General features: G+C 29.3%; 2 protein-coding genes across 3 annotated transcripts; one reads left to right on the top strand and one right to left on the bottom strand.

Moving 5' to 3' along the window:
- Nucleotides 1–2339: 2339 nt before the first annotated feature.
- Nucleotides 2340–5646, top strand: LOC114182563. Its single transcript, XM_028069451.1, is given in 5 exon segments — nucleotides 2340–2556; nucleotides 2823–3108; nucleotides 3411–3705; nucleotides 3708–3811; nucleotides 4289–5646. Coding segments are annotated over 5 exon segments (1938 nt in total). The 5' UTR covers nucleotides 2340–2488; the 3' UTR covers nucleotides 5474–5646.
- Nucleotides 5647–8062: 2416 nt separating this feature from the next.
- LOC114181063 lies at nucleotides 8063–10583 on the bottom strand. Of its 2 annotated transcripts, none has more exons than XM_028067393.1 (2): nucleotides 10370–10583; nucleotides 8063–9589 (listed from the first exon to the last, which is right to left on the bottom strand). In XM_028067393.1, the coding sequence occupies exons 1-2, from the start codon at nucleotides 10430–10432 to the stop codon at nucleotides 8492–8494; spliced, it is 1161 nt and encodes a 386-aa protein (XP_027923194.1). In that variant the 5' UTR covers nucleotides 10433–10583; the 3' UTR covers nucleotides 8063–8491. The 2 variants fall into 2 exon arrangements, with proteins under 2 accessions (XP_027923194.1, XP_027923193.1); XM_028067392.1 differs by having other exon boundaries at nucleotides 8063–9592; nucleotides 10370–10582.
- Between the last annotated feature and the right edge of the window lie 6372 nt (nucleotides 10584–16955).

Here is a 16955-nt window from a genome sequence, read left to right as displayed (position 1 = left end):
ACTTTCATTTGCATAAATCATGTATACAAAAGTTTATATTAATTTAAAATTATTGGATACTTTATATATATATATATATATATATATATATATATATATATATATATATATATATATATATATATATATATATATATATATATAGATAAATGTAATATATATTTTTAAAATATATTAAAAAACGAATAATTTGATCACTTTAATAGTATTATTTAACTTTAATAAGATTGATATGAACAATTACAATCAAATAAAATGTCAATGGTTACTCATAATGTAACATTTCATATAAGTTACATTGCTATAATCTAACTTATATTTTTATGTTCTAAAAATTTGTTGCAGAACGCCATAGCCTGGTAAGGTGGTTCTTCCCAGTTATACTATATCCTCGTATGATACTATTTAAGAGGGATTTAGGGAAGACAAATGCTTAATTAGAGAAAGTATTAGTGAAAATAAATATTAAAAATAACTTATTTTAATTTATAGTTCAAGAAAGATGCTTCACACTATAAAATGGGTTAAAAGAGCATAATTCTTTATTTTAACTAGTTTTATATTCTTGTGTATATAGACTGTTATTCTTATTTTGTTTTTATTTTAAAAAATAAATATAAAATTATTATATTTAAATAAATAATTTATTTACATAACTAGATTTAAAGTTTATAATAAAGTAAAATTATATATAACATTTAAATAATAAATTTGATAATATAAAGATATTAAATAACTAATATTATTATTTTTTATAACAAATTAATTAAAAATATATGATTTTTTATTGATTTTTTTATAGTAAAGTAATGGATTACAAAAAATACAATTAATAATAACAATATTAATAATCACAATGGGATGTAATAATAATAATAATAATAATAATAATAACAATTATAATAATAATAATAAAATTTATTTTTTTCTCATATGTTAAACTTTTTATTAAAATTTTATATTTATAACTATAACACTTAATTATAATCATATAAATAAATTATTGATATAAATATAAGAATAATTACATTAATATTTTAATACAAAAAACTTAAAAACTACTAATATTATTGTTAATAGTTATAATACACATCAATATGGACCCGTACTAGAGATGTCAAAATGGGTTTAACCCGTGAGCCAACCCGGCTCACCACGGGTTCGAGCCGAGTTGGGTTGAGAAGTGGTGAGCCGGGTTGGGTTGAGAAAAACTCAACTTTTTCAAAAGTGGGTTGAATTCAACCCGGCTCACTTAATCCACCAACATTTTTTTACAATTTTTTTTTTTATTTTTTTTTTAAATTTTCTTTTAAATTTTTTAAATTTTTTAATAATTATTTACTACTCCTATTATATTTGTTCACAATTTCATATTTTTAAATGTTAGAATGTTGCTTAATTATATTTGAATTATTTGAATGTTTAATTAATTTGATTGTCAAGTTATATATATGTTGATACTTTAATCTTTAACTATAATCTTTATAGTAAATTACTCAATTAATCGTCTTATAAACAATTTTTTCTAAATTAGCATGAAAAAAATGTATAATTTTTTTATTTATATTTTGTTGAATAACATGACAGAAAATTTGTAATATTAGTCATGATTTCTTAGACTAATGGATACTTTCTTGGAAATAATTCTTCACATATTGGTGGTGAGCATGATCAAAACATTGGTTCTTGATTTTACTATGATTGTCATCTCATGGATTACTTAAAAATTTATTTAAATATTTGAATACTAAAAAAAATTTTTTTTTAAGTGGGTTAGTGAGTCAACCCACTTAACCCACCAACCCGTGGTGGGTTGAGCCGGATTACAAAATTTCTGGCTCACCAGAAAGTGAGCCGGGTTGGGTTCACTCATTTTGAACCCGACTCGTGGTGAGCCAACCCGTGTGAGCCGGGTTGGCTCACTTTGACATGTCTAACCCGTACATGAGCACGGGTCTTTATTTCTATTTTTGTGTTAAGAAATTAATTTTTATTATATTTAGAAAAGAGTTGTATTTTTTTTTTAATTTGTGTCAATATTTAGCGATGAATCTTTGTGGATTTTCTATAATACTAAATTTGCATGTACTGTTAGTAGATTACTTTAAATTTAATTTTTTTTAAAACAATAATTTTAAAATCGATCAAAATGGTTTATAAACTTTCAAATTTTCTCAAATATAAATTTTGATTTGAAATCCAGCATAATAATTCAGTTTTTAATATATACAATTTCAATATATTATTAAAAATATATCTTTAGATTTAATTTCAACTAAACTTTTCAAATTTAAATGGGATTTCTAAAACGAGTGCTCATCCAAAAAGAATATATACGAAGAGAGAATAATTAGGGCGCGTTTGGGGAACAAAATCCGAGCCTCCAAAGTTCAAAACCCTGTTCTTCTTTCGCCTATGCCAATGTTAAACCCAGAAACGAAAAACGCGAATTGTGGCTGATTGGTGATCAAAGGAAGAGAAAGCAACAATGTTTGGTGCCAGAAATCTTCAAAGACATTGCTTTAAACCCCTTTCTTCTCTGTTTCAACTTCAATCGTACCTTCTTTTCCCTCTATCTCTCTATTTACCATCAAATGCTTAAACCCCTTTTACTTTCTCGCATCAAAGTTCACATCTTTATTTCACTCACCAACAATTCCTATCGCTATTGTTTATATAATCCATTCGTGTGAACTTTACTTATTTTGATTAAACAGAGAAGAAAATTTTTTTTCTATTTTTTTTTTTTGTATTGATGCAATTTTATTAGCAATTTGTGTGTTTTAAGGAAAAGGGGTTGATTGTGATTTATTTTTGTTCAGAAATGTTGTGCCTTTAGCTCACACACCTGAGTGCAGCAACATTGTTAAAGTTGAAGAGGCATGCCAAAGAGTTGGTTTGAATTGTTATGTTAAGCAGTTGAATCTTTTGAATGGATCATTGTGGTCTCGAGCCATGTCAACTTCCAAAGGAAGGAGTATGCGCAGCAAGGTGGAGAGGCGAATGCAGAAAGAGTCTGGTAAGACTTTGAGGGAGGTTCGGAGAGCGAAAAAGTTGAAGAAGAAACTCATGACTGAGGAGGAGAGGCTCGTTTACAATCTCAAAAGAGTGTGTTCACCAACTACCTTTTCATTAACTGTTTTTTGGATTTTAATTTGTGATCCTTGTTTTCGGTTCATCTAATGTTCTGTGCTGTAACAAGTGTCTGAGATTTGTGTTAACATTAATTATATGGTTTCTGAATGTAGATGTCTTCCTCAAATGTATACATTAGCACATATACTGATAATCATGAAATGGAAAATTTCAAATCATGATACCTGACATGTTTTTAACTTAATGTTGTTGCAAGTGCTTGTTATATAAAACATTTGGTTAAATCTTATTTTCCTACCTTCCAAATTTTGTAGGCCAAGAAGAAAGTGGCATTGCTTCTACAAAAGCTCAAGAAGTATGAGCTACCAGACCTGCCTACTCCTCGGCATGATCCAGAGCTCTTAACACCTGAACAACTTCAGGCATTTAAAAAAATTGGATTCCGGAATAAGAACTATGTCCCAGTCGGTGTTCGTGGAGTCTTTGGAGGGGTTGTGCAAAATATGCATCTCCATTGGAAGTTTCATGAGACTGTGCAAGTTTGTTGTGACAACTTCCCCAAGGAAAAAATAAAAGAAATGGCTTCAATGCTTGCTAGATTGAGTGGGGGATTGTTATAAATGTTCATAATGTGAAAACAATCATTATGTTCCGTGGAAGAAATTATCGTCAGCCCAAAAATTTGATACCTATTAACACCCTTACAAAGAGAAAGGTAGGCTTGCAATTATATATTCCTTATTTACCTGTAATGGATTCCCTTCGGAATCATGATCAATGATGTTTATGAGCCAATATTGTTCATTATCATGCAATATATATATATATATATATATATATATATATATATATATATATATATAGTTGCCTGTTTATTGTAGCTGTGTTGGTAAAATTACTCCTGCTTACGAGAAAAAAAAATCCCTAGAAGAATGTAAGGAAGAAAGTTGAACATAGTTTGTTAATGACTAACCAAATGAAATGCTTTTGTTTTATTGATTACACTTACATGACAGCTTTTATGAAAATATAGCTATTATGGTTAGGCTTAACTGTTCTAACTTGCTTGCTTTTTTTTTTGTATCTTCTGTGTTTTTGAAAAATCATTATTTTTGCCCCTAGCTATTTACATACTATTCAAAGAAGTTGATATTTGAGGAGGTAATGTTTTTGTTCTTCTCATTGCATACAGGCTCTATTCAAGGCCAGATTTGAGCAAGCTCTTGAATCTCAGAAGCTAAACATAAAGAAAATAGAACAGCAGCTTCGACGGATGGGAGTAAATCCTGAGGATCCAGCTGCCATGGCTAGCATTCAGAGAGTTGCTTCCACATTCTTCAATGCCATTGACAAGAAAGAAGGAACTCCTTATGTCTTCCGTGAAGGTAAGCAGTCAATAATAGAACCTGCTGCAGGTTTGGAAGAGTCAGAACCTGGTGTTGATAGTGATCAGGAAGAACTAGATCGATTCATTGCTGAGATAGAGGATGCAGCAGATAAAGAGTATGAAGCTGAAGAGGCAAAAGAAAAAGAAGAGTTTGGTAGAATTAGATACTGGAACAAAGAAGAATTTGGTGGAAGATACAGAAGATCAGATGTTTCTAGAAATGATGACCATGATGTTGAGGCTAGAGGCCAAAGGGTTTGGCAGAGTACACAACCCAAGCGACATGCCATAGATAGTGATGATGAAGAGAATGCTCATTTTGACAATGATGATGATGAAGATGATGAGTGGCGTTTCAATAATGCTGATGATGCTAGTGATCTTGACAGCAATTCTAATGGATCCGAGGGAAGTAGAGGAAGGTTCAAGGAAAGTAGGAGGAAGAGAGAAAAGCAGAATAATCCTGAAATGGGACAACACCGAGATAACAGAAGTTCAAATAGACATGCTGGAGCTAAATTTAGGAGTAATGTGAGCATGGAAGATTCTGAGTCAGAAGGCATGTTCAGTGATGTTGAAAATGCAATGTGGGAGTCTGAGGATGAAGAGAATAATGACTCAGGACATTTGAGAAAGTTCAGTGAAAATAACTACAACAGTGGTAGCAGTGATGATGATGATGATGATGAGTATACACATCAAGCAATGAGAAACAACAAGAGTGGTGTGAAGAAGGATCATAAGGGTAAGGTTGGTGATTCTGCTCAATATCATAATAGTTTTGGTGCACCAAAGAGTTTGAGAGGTAAGCATGGAGTTAACAAAGTTGATTCTGAATCCATAGATGAATTTAGCGGTTCAGAAAACTGGTTGTGGCCTTCAGATGCTGAAGGAGACTACCCTACAAAACAAAATAGTAATGTGATCAAAAGTGATATACCTAAGAGGAGAACACCAAAAGATGCAGATGAGGCTTGGGACAGTGATTAGTCCAGTAATGTGAAAATTATCATCACTGTCACATGTTATCTGCATAAATCCTCATGTGATGTATGTGGCTGGCTTATTCTTGATGGTGTTTGAAGCTTCAGATTTTGACTATCTGAAGAAGAAAATTGTTTTGTGACATTTTTTTATTGAATTAATCAATTGGAATTGAAAGAGATTGGGGTATGTTTATTTATTAAAAGGTACACATCAGTATAGGTCTCTGTCTTAAGCTGTCTAATGGAAGAAAAAAAAAGAATGGAAAAATAATTTAACTTAAACTATTTTAGTTCTGGATAAGTTAAATGAAAAATCTTTTTATATTAGTTAAGTATAACTTAAGCATGTGAAAAAAAAATGACTTAAATATGTTTCTAGTTTTGTAAGTTCCAGAGATAGTTTGGTTTTAATCTCTGAAATTTATAATTGATTGTCTAATAATGATTATAATTTGAAAAAAATAAAATCTTATAGAGCATATTGAATATGATGGTTCTATGGGCATAACTTTTCAACCTAATCCATGTTCCTCACTAAAAGACACTGTTAAATGTAGCTGTCACAGCATGCACTGCAGTGATTATCTGCTGCAAATTTTCTACAAAATCATGAAGTCTACCTATGTATCTGGTCTGCTCTACAGAAATTTTCCAATCAAAGATGTTTCATTTAATTCTATTCTTACTAAAATGAATCTGCGTGACGTATACTTTTGGTTTTTAAGACTTTTTCAGAAACTTTTGCTTTTTTTTTTTTAATTTTAAAATAAAATAAGATTAGTTTTTGCTTGTTTTTATCAATTTGCCACTTAAAATTCTAATGTTATAAATTTTTTAAATGAAAATTGTAAGCTAAATTGGATAAATGATTTTATTAAGAAATTACTCATTAAAACATCAAAATTAATATAAAGGACTTAAATATGCTTTTTTTAGTCAAATTAACGAGTTTTCATTTTGATTCCTACACTTTTATTTTCTTCCTAAAAAACTAAAAATTTCTGTTTTTAGTTTTTGTAATATAAACTTTTATTTTAATCCATGTAAAAGATTTTTATTTATTTTTATTTCTCCAAAAGTTTTAAATATCTATTTTATTTCTAATATTTATTTTAAGATAGATAAATAACATTTCTTTGTTTTCATATCTAAAGCCTTATCACCTGACTTTCTTTGTTGGACACATAAAATTTAACTACTATAATTATAATTATAATTATAATAAACCAAAATCCAAAACAAAATTTCAAGGACACAAAAGTCAAATTTTACTTATTTCACACAAAACACAACACCAAAATCCAAATAAACCCACTATACAATATTTTGTAAGAGTCTTCTATCTTTATCAAATCTCCACTAAAACTTGTAAATTTTAAAATATCAGGATGAATGGTGAACAAGAACATATAAGATTTTTCAATGAAAGAGAGAAAATGTTTATGATTTGAAAACTAAAAGAAACACTCAAATTGCATAAAATAGAATTGAGATATTTTTTAAGAAAAGTAATGATCTGCCATAGAATTTGGTTGGAAAAAATGAAAAAACATTGATGTGTGGAAGAGAGACTGAAAATGTAGCCTAGAATAGAAGACTTGACTCATTCACCAAACTCAAGATTATGTCACAGTTAGATGCTCATTATATATACAAACATATTCAGATTGAGACTGAGATAGTGATGGATATAGGAGAGTTGCAATGCTTATGTGTCCACTAATAATCAATTTGGACGGTGGAAAAAAAAAAGATACCTAGCTCAAATGCATCATCATCCCTTCACATTTTTTCAAATTCTCAAACACCTTTTATTCATGTAAAGCTCAAATCTTTTCATTAAATTCAGCTCAATCCACCAGTTCAATCAGCTTAACCAGAACCCAGTTTCATGATTTTTTAGATTCAGTAAGAACAGGTCAAAATTTTGGTTTTTAGTAGTTTTTTTCCAATCTAATTTCTTGAGTCATTTACAAGTCAAAATGCAGGCTATGATACCCTTTTTGGCTTTTTTTTCTTAAGCAGTACGATTTGGAAACTCTGGTATTGTTGAAGAGTCAAACACTCAATGAATTTGACAGTTGAAAAATTCACCACTTAGTGGCCATCTTAATCTCAATACCTGCTCTTAAGTCTTGGGTGGTGGGGACTCAGAGGAGTACCTCCAAGTCTTTGGAAATGAAAAAAATAAAACATCAATTTCCAAGGAAAATTATCAAACAATTGGCACAGTTCAGCCAAGTCAATGAAGTCCACTCACTATACAAAATTTCTAAGTCTCGTTTACAAAAGAACAAAGGAACAAAATTAGCCACAAGAAAATCTCTGGAAAAGGTTTTGATACCTTATTATTGGATGAGTTTGAGTGCATAACAAGAGTTGGACAAAAAAGAATTGCAACAGCCAATGGTTTGAGCCAACCCCAATAAAATCATCATGGCCAATTCTAAAGTGCAGCTAGCACATCTTATCTTCCACTGTTTATGGCTAAACCACAAACAGGTTTAAACTTTCCAGCATATTATCAACAGAAATTAAAAAAAAACCCACAAAAATAAGCACAGTGCAGAATAGGAGTATACATAAATCAATCAAAATTTAACTGTAGAAATAGTTAAAACTAGAGATGAGTCATATAACAAAAGTGGTTAGAACTATGTGAATATATATCCCAGGCTAAGAAATCCAAAATTCCCATCAGAAAAGATTGGGAATGTCTTCCTACTATATAAAACAAATGGGGGTTTAGGCATATCCTAAGATAAGCTACAAAAGCTTGCCAAAAGATGTAACACTATTTCCCTCACAACAACCTCCTCACTTGAGAATTTCTATGTCAAATTCTAACACCCCAACAGGTTTCTCCAAATGCCCCTCCAAAGAAAAAGGCTTGCATTTGCTTGGCATAAAGGTGCCTTGTACCATGAACACACCAAAGCTATGATGAGCCATTCAACACTGCAACTTTTGGTGTTATACACATCACACAAATATCAGCAGATTTCGTTTTTCTGACATGTGTTCAGCCACTTTCTCTTCTGCAGTTACCAGGCAACAAGAACTTGTACTTCTCTGCATTATTCAACAGATATGATGGAAGATGAACTGCAGAATAAGAATGGGGAATAGGTCCCATCTTCCCAATAATCTCCTTAAATGTATACTCTTCAGGGAGCATGTCAAACAGGTCAGTCCCTTTGCATATGACATCCTGAATCCTGTCACGGTTCAAGTAATGCGCGAACCTCACCCGGTCATTGTGGCTGTAAGCTTTCATCTTGAACACGAATTCGCTTATTTGGCGAAAACAGAAGCTGCAATGCCAGCCAGCATCTGATAACAACACATCAGATTGCCTGTAGTGTGCATAACATGTCTTGCCAGTTCTGTATCTGTGAATCGATGCTCTCCAACTTTGGTTGTCAAGAAAGAACTCAAAAGAGTACAAGTAGTTCCTCATTTGGAGATGAAGAATAGAAGGGATATCATTGCACCACCTCAAGAGGTTAATTGTGTGAGCACTGGGAATCTCATCAACATCAGACATTATCAAGAGATCATCATCTTCTATTCCTGCTATCCTCAGAAGCCTGTCCAAGGCCACTCTTTGGTACGCCTCTTCAACAAAAGGATTCTCACCCTTCATAAATCTTCCTCCAACCACCCCATATGTCAACCGAGAATCAACAAACCTAAACTTGTCCCTGTTGTTTTCGAAAATCAAAGGTTTGGGAATTCCTGTAAAAGTTGAGTTTGATTCCAGGATCACAAAATGTGTCACATATGGATACATCTCTTTCCAGCGAATGGTGAGGATGTCAACTTCATTGCTGAACAGAACTGCGTCAAAGACTCGTCTCGGTGATTCACGAATTCCCCAACCATGAAGCCTGCACAAAGTCTCCATCGACACATTCTCATGATAATAGTGAGGGATTTCATGGAAGGGCTTTGGAGGAGACTCCCAAAGGGGTCTCAGAAAATACGAGATTTTCAACCCATGAAAATACACACAGAAGATTCCCATTGGAACAACCACAAACAGAAACATGCAGGTCTTGAAATCCAACCCTCGCAAAATGCAACGAAGCCTCGACATGCCCAATGCTGCACGAGTTCCCTGCTGCGTTGAAAACAAAACCACTCTCATGTTAGTTTATTGCTCAAATACCTTACATGCATCACAGCACAACCAGTATCAAGCAGTAGCAGGCCATGAATTCGTCCAATCCATCCCTCACAAGCACATATTAGACAAAGACATCGCATGGGAACAATTCAAAAACCACAACCTGGTACTGTTTCCTCTTCTCGTGAAAATAGGATCCGGAGAAACCCCAGAAGATGGAATATAAAAAAATACAGAACACACACAACAGGACAAAAAAAAGTTAGGGAAAGCACAGAAATTTCAGTTCCCAAGTTCATGTATTCCTGAGCAAAGGGAAACCAAATGAAGCAGGGGGCAATACAATTAGAGGGTTTGAAAAGGGCGAAAGATCCAATTCCAAAAACTCAAACTTGAACTGAATCCACGTTTCAAAAGAATGCTGAACCAAAAAAAAAAAAAACCCACACTTGAAACTTAAAAAACTGGACAACCAGAGAGAAATTGCATGTTCAATAACCAATCTAAATACACACAAAGGGTAACATGGTGGAATAAAGTGAATGAAACACTGAAAATTTACTCAAAAAATCAAGCTTTTTGATTCAGACGGAAAAACAAAAGACACAAAGAGTCTACAATTTCATTAATTTTTACACATGAAAAATGGGATATACGAAAGGCAGCATGTTTGAAGTTTCCCTTTTAGTATTGACATGAGAAGAGAATTTGAAGTGACGATTTTCATTCCAAAACTGAAAGTGGGAAGAAAGAGAGAGAAAGTGCAAGTACCTGGCTACAAACATCGCCACATATGTCATCACTCTTCTTGGAATTGTAATAGCCTTCAGACATGGTGAATGAAAAAAGAAGAAGAAGAAGAAAAAAAGCAGAATCTTTAGAGTAGAATACAATGTTTGAGGCCTTCGTGGCTGAAGTATGATGTTTTTGTGTGACTCTGAGTCTCCCCAGCCTCAACAAACACCATACTGTGTAACGCCAGTTACATTTATAGCATAGCCGTTTTCTTTTTCTTTTTTCTTTTCTATTTATTTTATTTTTTCTCTACCCATTTTTTTCTCATATTTATTTTCTTGTAACCGTTCTCTTTTAATTATTTTATATTTGTGTGTTTGTGTTTAATTAAATAAATTTTTAATTTCTTTCTGACTTTCAATCCGCGTATCCATTTATTCCTTTTCAATTTATATTTCTTTTAATAAAAGTATGTATATTTTTATCTGTTATTTTTTCAAATTTTAAGATGGTTTAATTTTTTTTCAATTACATTTTTAATTTAATTAATACGGAAAGAAAAAATTAGCTCTGATGATAAAACAAAGAAAATATATAAACATATAAATAAATGTACGTTGGAAATAAGAAAATAGAAAAAAAATCTTAAAATTATATTAAAAATGAAAATAAATAAATAAATGGTTTCCTTAATTTGAGTCGAAATACATTAAACGATTATTACGAACAAACATATCATCATTTTAGTCTTCAAATCTAAAATTAAAATTTTGCATATATTTTGTTAACCTAATATATTATAAAAAATATAATTAATTAAAACCAAAAAAAAAATGTATGAAAATTTACATATTAGACCAAAAGTTTAGATCTTTCAAAATTTTATTACTAAAATTACAAAAAATCTGTTTGTTATTTATTTATTTTTTATTGCTCCATGAATGGAGGAGGGAAAGGGACTCAGTGGGTCCATTTTTTGACAATTTGCATTGTTGTTTGATTCAGTGTAAAAAGTAAAATAATAAATATTTAATTTTATAGTACATGTAAAATAATTAAAATTAAAAAAAATTATTTGAATTATAATAGGGTTATTAATTAAATTTTAATATTAAAATATGATTTATATTTATTTACAGTACTATTTTAAGGTCATCACTTGCTTGAGAAAGCACAAAAATAAATAAACACTTATTCTAAGTCGTATATTCTTTCCTTATTCTTTTTATTCTCTTCTTTTCTTTCATTTTTATTCTTTTAGAAAAATAAACGCTTCTTTTAATTATCATCTACATTTGTCCTTTTACATTTTTATCATACACTAGAACGTCATTTTTCTTCATGTTTTTGAAAAAAACGTCTATTTAAATTAAAATTACTTTCCAAAAATATAATAATTAAAAAAATAGAGACAAGGATAAGGCTAAAAACGACATGTGAGTAGTTATATATCTCACACACATATTGGTGGTATGTATTATTTTTTTAAGTAATTTTTTTAAGGAAAAAACTAATACAAAAGAGTGTGTATATAAATTTAATACAAAAAAAAACTATTTTTTATTGAAAAAGACAAGTCCATCTAATTACCAAATCAAGATTTATCAAGTGTAAGAAATTCAAATAGTAAATATATAATTTGTAAACTTTGTTTTTCTTTCTTTCACCCTTTTTATTTATAGAGTTGAAAATAAAAAATTGTTGATAGAAATACCTTTCTAAAGAGGAAAGAGCCAACCCTAATTAACAATCCCTTGGAAATTTCAACCTTTGGGATAACTTCCCTTTCATGCCCTTTGAACAATTCAAAAGTTCTTCCCATTTAGATGAGTTGAAAAGATGAGAGAAAATGTTTGATCATAAATAAATTAGAATGATACAATGAAATATTGCAAATTTTTTTTGTCCTTTCACAATTCCTTTAGTTTTAAAGGTAACTTATTTCCTTGTAAGTTTTTTCTTTTCTATTCCAAAAGATTTGTTATTTTTTCTTGGAATTGTGTAACTATTTATTTATGAAAAAAAAGAGATAATGAACACTTTCACATACATTAAGATAGATATTTATATTTATTTATTGTAAGAATATAAAGAGAAACTTAACACAAAACTACCCCTTCAAGTTTAAGAGCATGTAACTAGCAACATAAATAAATATTGATTAACTTGCCTCTTCCTACTAAACTAATTTAGAATATATATATATATATATATATATATATATATATATATATATTTGAAAAATGTCATAAATTTATATTGACTGAATTATATTTTGAATTCTTGATATTTAGGATAAACTTACTTTTTGATGTCCCAATTTAAAATATAAAAAAAGTCAATCTCCAAATGAAAAGAAAATACTTTATCATTTCAATTCATTGTTTAGGATTAACATGTATATTAGTTTTTAATTGAATATTTAAAGAAACGTTTTTTTATTAACTAGAGGGCTTAATACTTCTTAAAAGAAGTTGGGGAATCAAAGTCAAATTCACTTCAGTTTTTAATTGATTGAAAATATAAATAAGTTATTAATATTTAATGAAGTAAACCAATTTCAAAAGTTTCTCAAGTTAATAGCTTTGAACTTACATTTTTTTTTTCAAATTGAGTTTTTATTACCGTTATACAATCTTAGAGACACACTTCTAAATCTTTTACCCCCAAAAATCAAATTTTTAAATGTTTATTATTTTTCATTTCATGTTTATCTAGGAATAATTTTGTAACGTTTAGTGATTGATTTGCATTCAAATATTTGGTGGTTTTATATACATATTAATTGAAAGCAGTAATTTTTATTTATTTTTTAATAACTAGATAGTTATAGTTACTTAAACCAAGTTGGTTTGTTTTTAAGATAAAGTAATTTATTTTTTTCAGTTGTATTATTAAGAATCTCTCTCATCGAAGATTAATTAATTATAAGTTCAGTTGATAGATATTTTATAGGGTTAAATATGTTTTTGGTCTCTCAAGTTTCAGTGAATTTTGGAATTAGTCTTTCATCAAAACTTTATACCAATTTAGTCCTTCATCTTTCAAAATGCGTTAATTTAGTCCTTTTAACTAAATTTTGTTAAGTTTATCTTACGTTTCAAGCACATTTCATGATAGTATTTAAGTTAACATTGAAGCAAAAATGTGTCAAACAGTGTAAATAATTTAAATACTATCATGAAATACGCTTGAAACATCATATAAACTTAACAAAATTTGGTTAAAAGGATTAAATTCACGCATTTTGAAAGATGAAAGACTAAATTGGTCAAAAGTTTTGATGAGAGACTAATTCCAAATTTGGCTGAAACTTGAGGGACCAAAAACATATTTAATCATATTTTATATTAACATCATAGTTTAAAACATTTAAGTTGGTAACTACGCTTTCAACTTTAAAGTATTAGCCATTCTTCTAAACAGTCACAATTTTAAGAAAAAAAAAGGCTGAGTTATTTTTCTTATCATTGATTTATTTTATTCAATTTAATTCCATTATAAATAAAATATTTAATCACTATTTTAATTTCAAAAATGCATTAAAGTGACTCTTTTAATGTTGAATTAAATATTTCAATTTTTTAAAATGTATAATGTGTCTTTTATACATAAGTAAGTGTCTATTAATTTTTTTCTCTTCCCACTTCAACCAACTCTCATAATATATCCTCATGGTCACCTACAACATCATGTGCGTATCTCATAATAATAAGAACTATCGCAAAAGAGTAAACACAACAATTAACCATAAAAAGAAAAAGTAAGTTAATGATGATTTTAGGTAACCAAAATCTATAATTTGAAACACATAAAATGTAATAACACTCACAACATACATTTTTATTCAAAATCAATACATTGTTATAAACTTCAAACCTAATTATTTTATACTCAATTTCTGGATTATCTATCATTAAAACAAATACTCGTGAAGTCAAACACCTGTTATGTAATTTTGAAATAAAATATCACAAACGACCCAAATTTTCTTGGTCTTAATCGCTCATGCCAATATAAATTCACTTATGACATCATCTAAAAGGCGATTTGTGAGTTTAGTAAAATTAGAATAACTTCACAATTTGATCCTTACTCAAAGCATAATACTATATTGACTAATATAACATTTCTCCTTATCGTATTCATACAATGTATAAAATTTTATTCACCTTCCTAACCACACATTCCCTTACATCATCATATTACACATCATTCATGCATAACATTCCTCAAAGAGTCATATTCACTCTCACAATATTACACCTTAAATAACTAAAAACATTCCAACACACACTACCCAACAAACACAAAGGGCACCCAATGCTAGTCAAGTAGAGAGTTTCCTAGGAAAAAATATTAAACTAACGCCCAACGATTTGACATTTCCGCCCAACGGTTTGATACTTTCGCCCACAAAGATCCTCATCGCCTAAAGGTGAAGCCAATTCCAACACCTCAAACCCTTAAACTCTCTAGAATTTAAATTCCAAAATGACACCTAATGACACTTGAGCAGTGCCCAACCCTAACTATCCTTGGAGCTCACTATCAAGCGAGCACCTAGAGGCCTTAACATGGTGTCCAACACTATGGACCATTGGAACTCACTGTTAAGTGAGTACCATGGTGATATTTGAGTGGTGCCTAACAATATAGCCATTGGAGCTCACTACTTGGCTTTTTAAAGTGGCACCCGTCTCTACACTCCCAATGCCTAGCACCATATCAAAGATCAACGATGAATGAATTTAGCTTACACATTTGGCTAAAATGGTCACTTTTACCTCTTTTCTGACTAACTAGTATTAATTCAATGTAGAAATACATGATTCTAAGTCAGTGGCTTAAATTCAAGTGCTCATTCTCAATCATTCACAATTTCAAACAAAACTTAAATACACACATGCAATTCAATCATAAAGTTTCACATATTCAAACCAATAATCAGTTTTACTCAATTCCTCAAGCATTCACATAAAGTATAATCATATAATATATCAACAAGTATAAAGAACAACCAACAACACTAGTTTTCCTTATCTTGGTTAAACAAATCCATATCTCACAGTTACTCCTTATAATATTATTTCTCACATAATGATCTAACTATAAAATTAAAACTCAAATTAGAAATGTAAACATATCATCTTGATCATCGACCAACAAATATTCACTTTGATAAAATTTAAGTCATTTGTTGAATCATAACACATATGCAACTCAAAAAGTAAAACAACCTAAAAAATGGTAAAGAGTGAATTTACTCTATTATTTACTTGATTCAGATAGAAGTGTAGAGTTTTTCACTATGATCGATTTGATGGTTTAAGAAAAAAGTTAGAAATATGGAGAGAAGTGAAATGAAAAATTTAAAAAGAAATATACAAAGATGACAATGTATATAAAATGAAACTCGATTAATAAAAAAATTATTTATTACTTTAACATTTTATTATTAAAATATTTGAGTGTTACCTTTAAAAAGTATAAATATTTTAGACAACTTTTTAGGTTCTCATAATAATTATATGGTTAATTATGTTTTTAATCCCTACACTATAACACGATTTTGGTTTTAATCCTTATTTTAAAGTCTTCAATGGCTAGTACTAATGGTGTTTCACATTAGCATTCCGTTATGGACACATGAAATTATTTATTCCTCGTATGACATTAATTTCACACATGTGATAAATATGAGAGTTGCAATGCTTATATGTCTACTAATAATCAATTTGAGTGGTGAAAAAAAAAAAGACAATGAAAATTAATTCACTTGATAAAGAAAAAGAAGATGAAGTGGAAAATTAATTAATTTCACACATAATTTACCACATAACGAAATGCTAACGTGATACACTGTTTGCCACATAAAAAAGATTGTTTTCGTTGGCCATCGATGACTGAATCCCTACATTTTTTAAGTAAATAAAAAAACAAAATCAAACTTTAATTTTATTAATATAATAATCAAACTCCATTTTTAAAGACCACTAGTTATTTTCTAGATCTTTATATTAATAGATATATTTTTTGAATTCAACTAATTTCTTATAAAAAAATATATAAAAATGTTTATTTTTAATTATATTTTATAAATATATTTTTAAAATGTAATAATATTTTTTATTTTAATAATTATGTTAGAAAGTGGATACATATGCATATAGATATGTATGTGTTTTTACGGTTATTAATAGTAAGGTCAAAATAAATAAATAAATAAGTCTAAGAATGTAATTAAACCTTAAACTATATAAATAATTTGTAAACATTTCGTTAGTCAAATATATAAATTGATACATTTTTAATATAAAGGAAGAAGATTTTTCAATACTTGAGGTTGAAGAATTCGTAAGCATAATAAAGATGAAATTGATATTTTGTTAATGTTTGTGAAGAAGTATACATATTTATGTGGTAAAACAAAGTACTCATATATTTAATATTTAATATTTTTTGGCAAACTACACATGTAACATGTGAATGAAGTTATGGTGGTGCAGAAAGAAATTTTCCATCATTCATAGTAGCAATCCTGTGGATTTATTTTCCAGAAACGGCCCATAATGAAACCCAAACCAAGAATAGACAAAAAATAAAAATACAAAAATACGAA

This window comes from Vigna unguiculata, chromosome 4, assembly GCF_004118075.2.
Source record: "Vigna unguiculata cultivar IT97K-499-35 chromosome 4, ASM411807v1, whole genome shotgun sequence".
NCBI classification, from domain to species: Eukaryota; Viridiplantae; Streptophyta; class Magnoliopsida; order Fabales; family Fabaceae; genus Vigna; species Vigna unguiculata.
Note: the sequence above shows the minus strand (reverse complement) of the source record. Positions and strands in the feature narration are given on the sequence as shown.

Bases quoted from the DNA above. Each gene is read 5' to 3' on its own strand.
- LOC114181063 (XM_028067392.1), bottom strand. From the start codon at position 10,432: ATGTCTGAAGGCTATTACAATTCCAAGAAGAGTGATGACATATGTGGC. The intron at 9,593-10,369 runs GTACTTGCACTT...TTTTCAACGCAG, and splicing joins GTGGCGATGTTTGTAGCCAG to CAGGGAACTCGTGCAGCATT.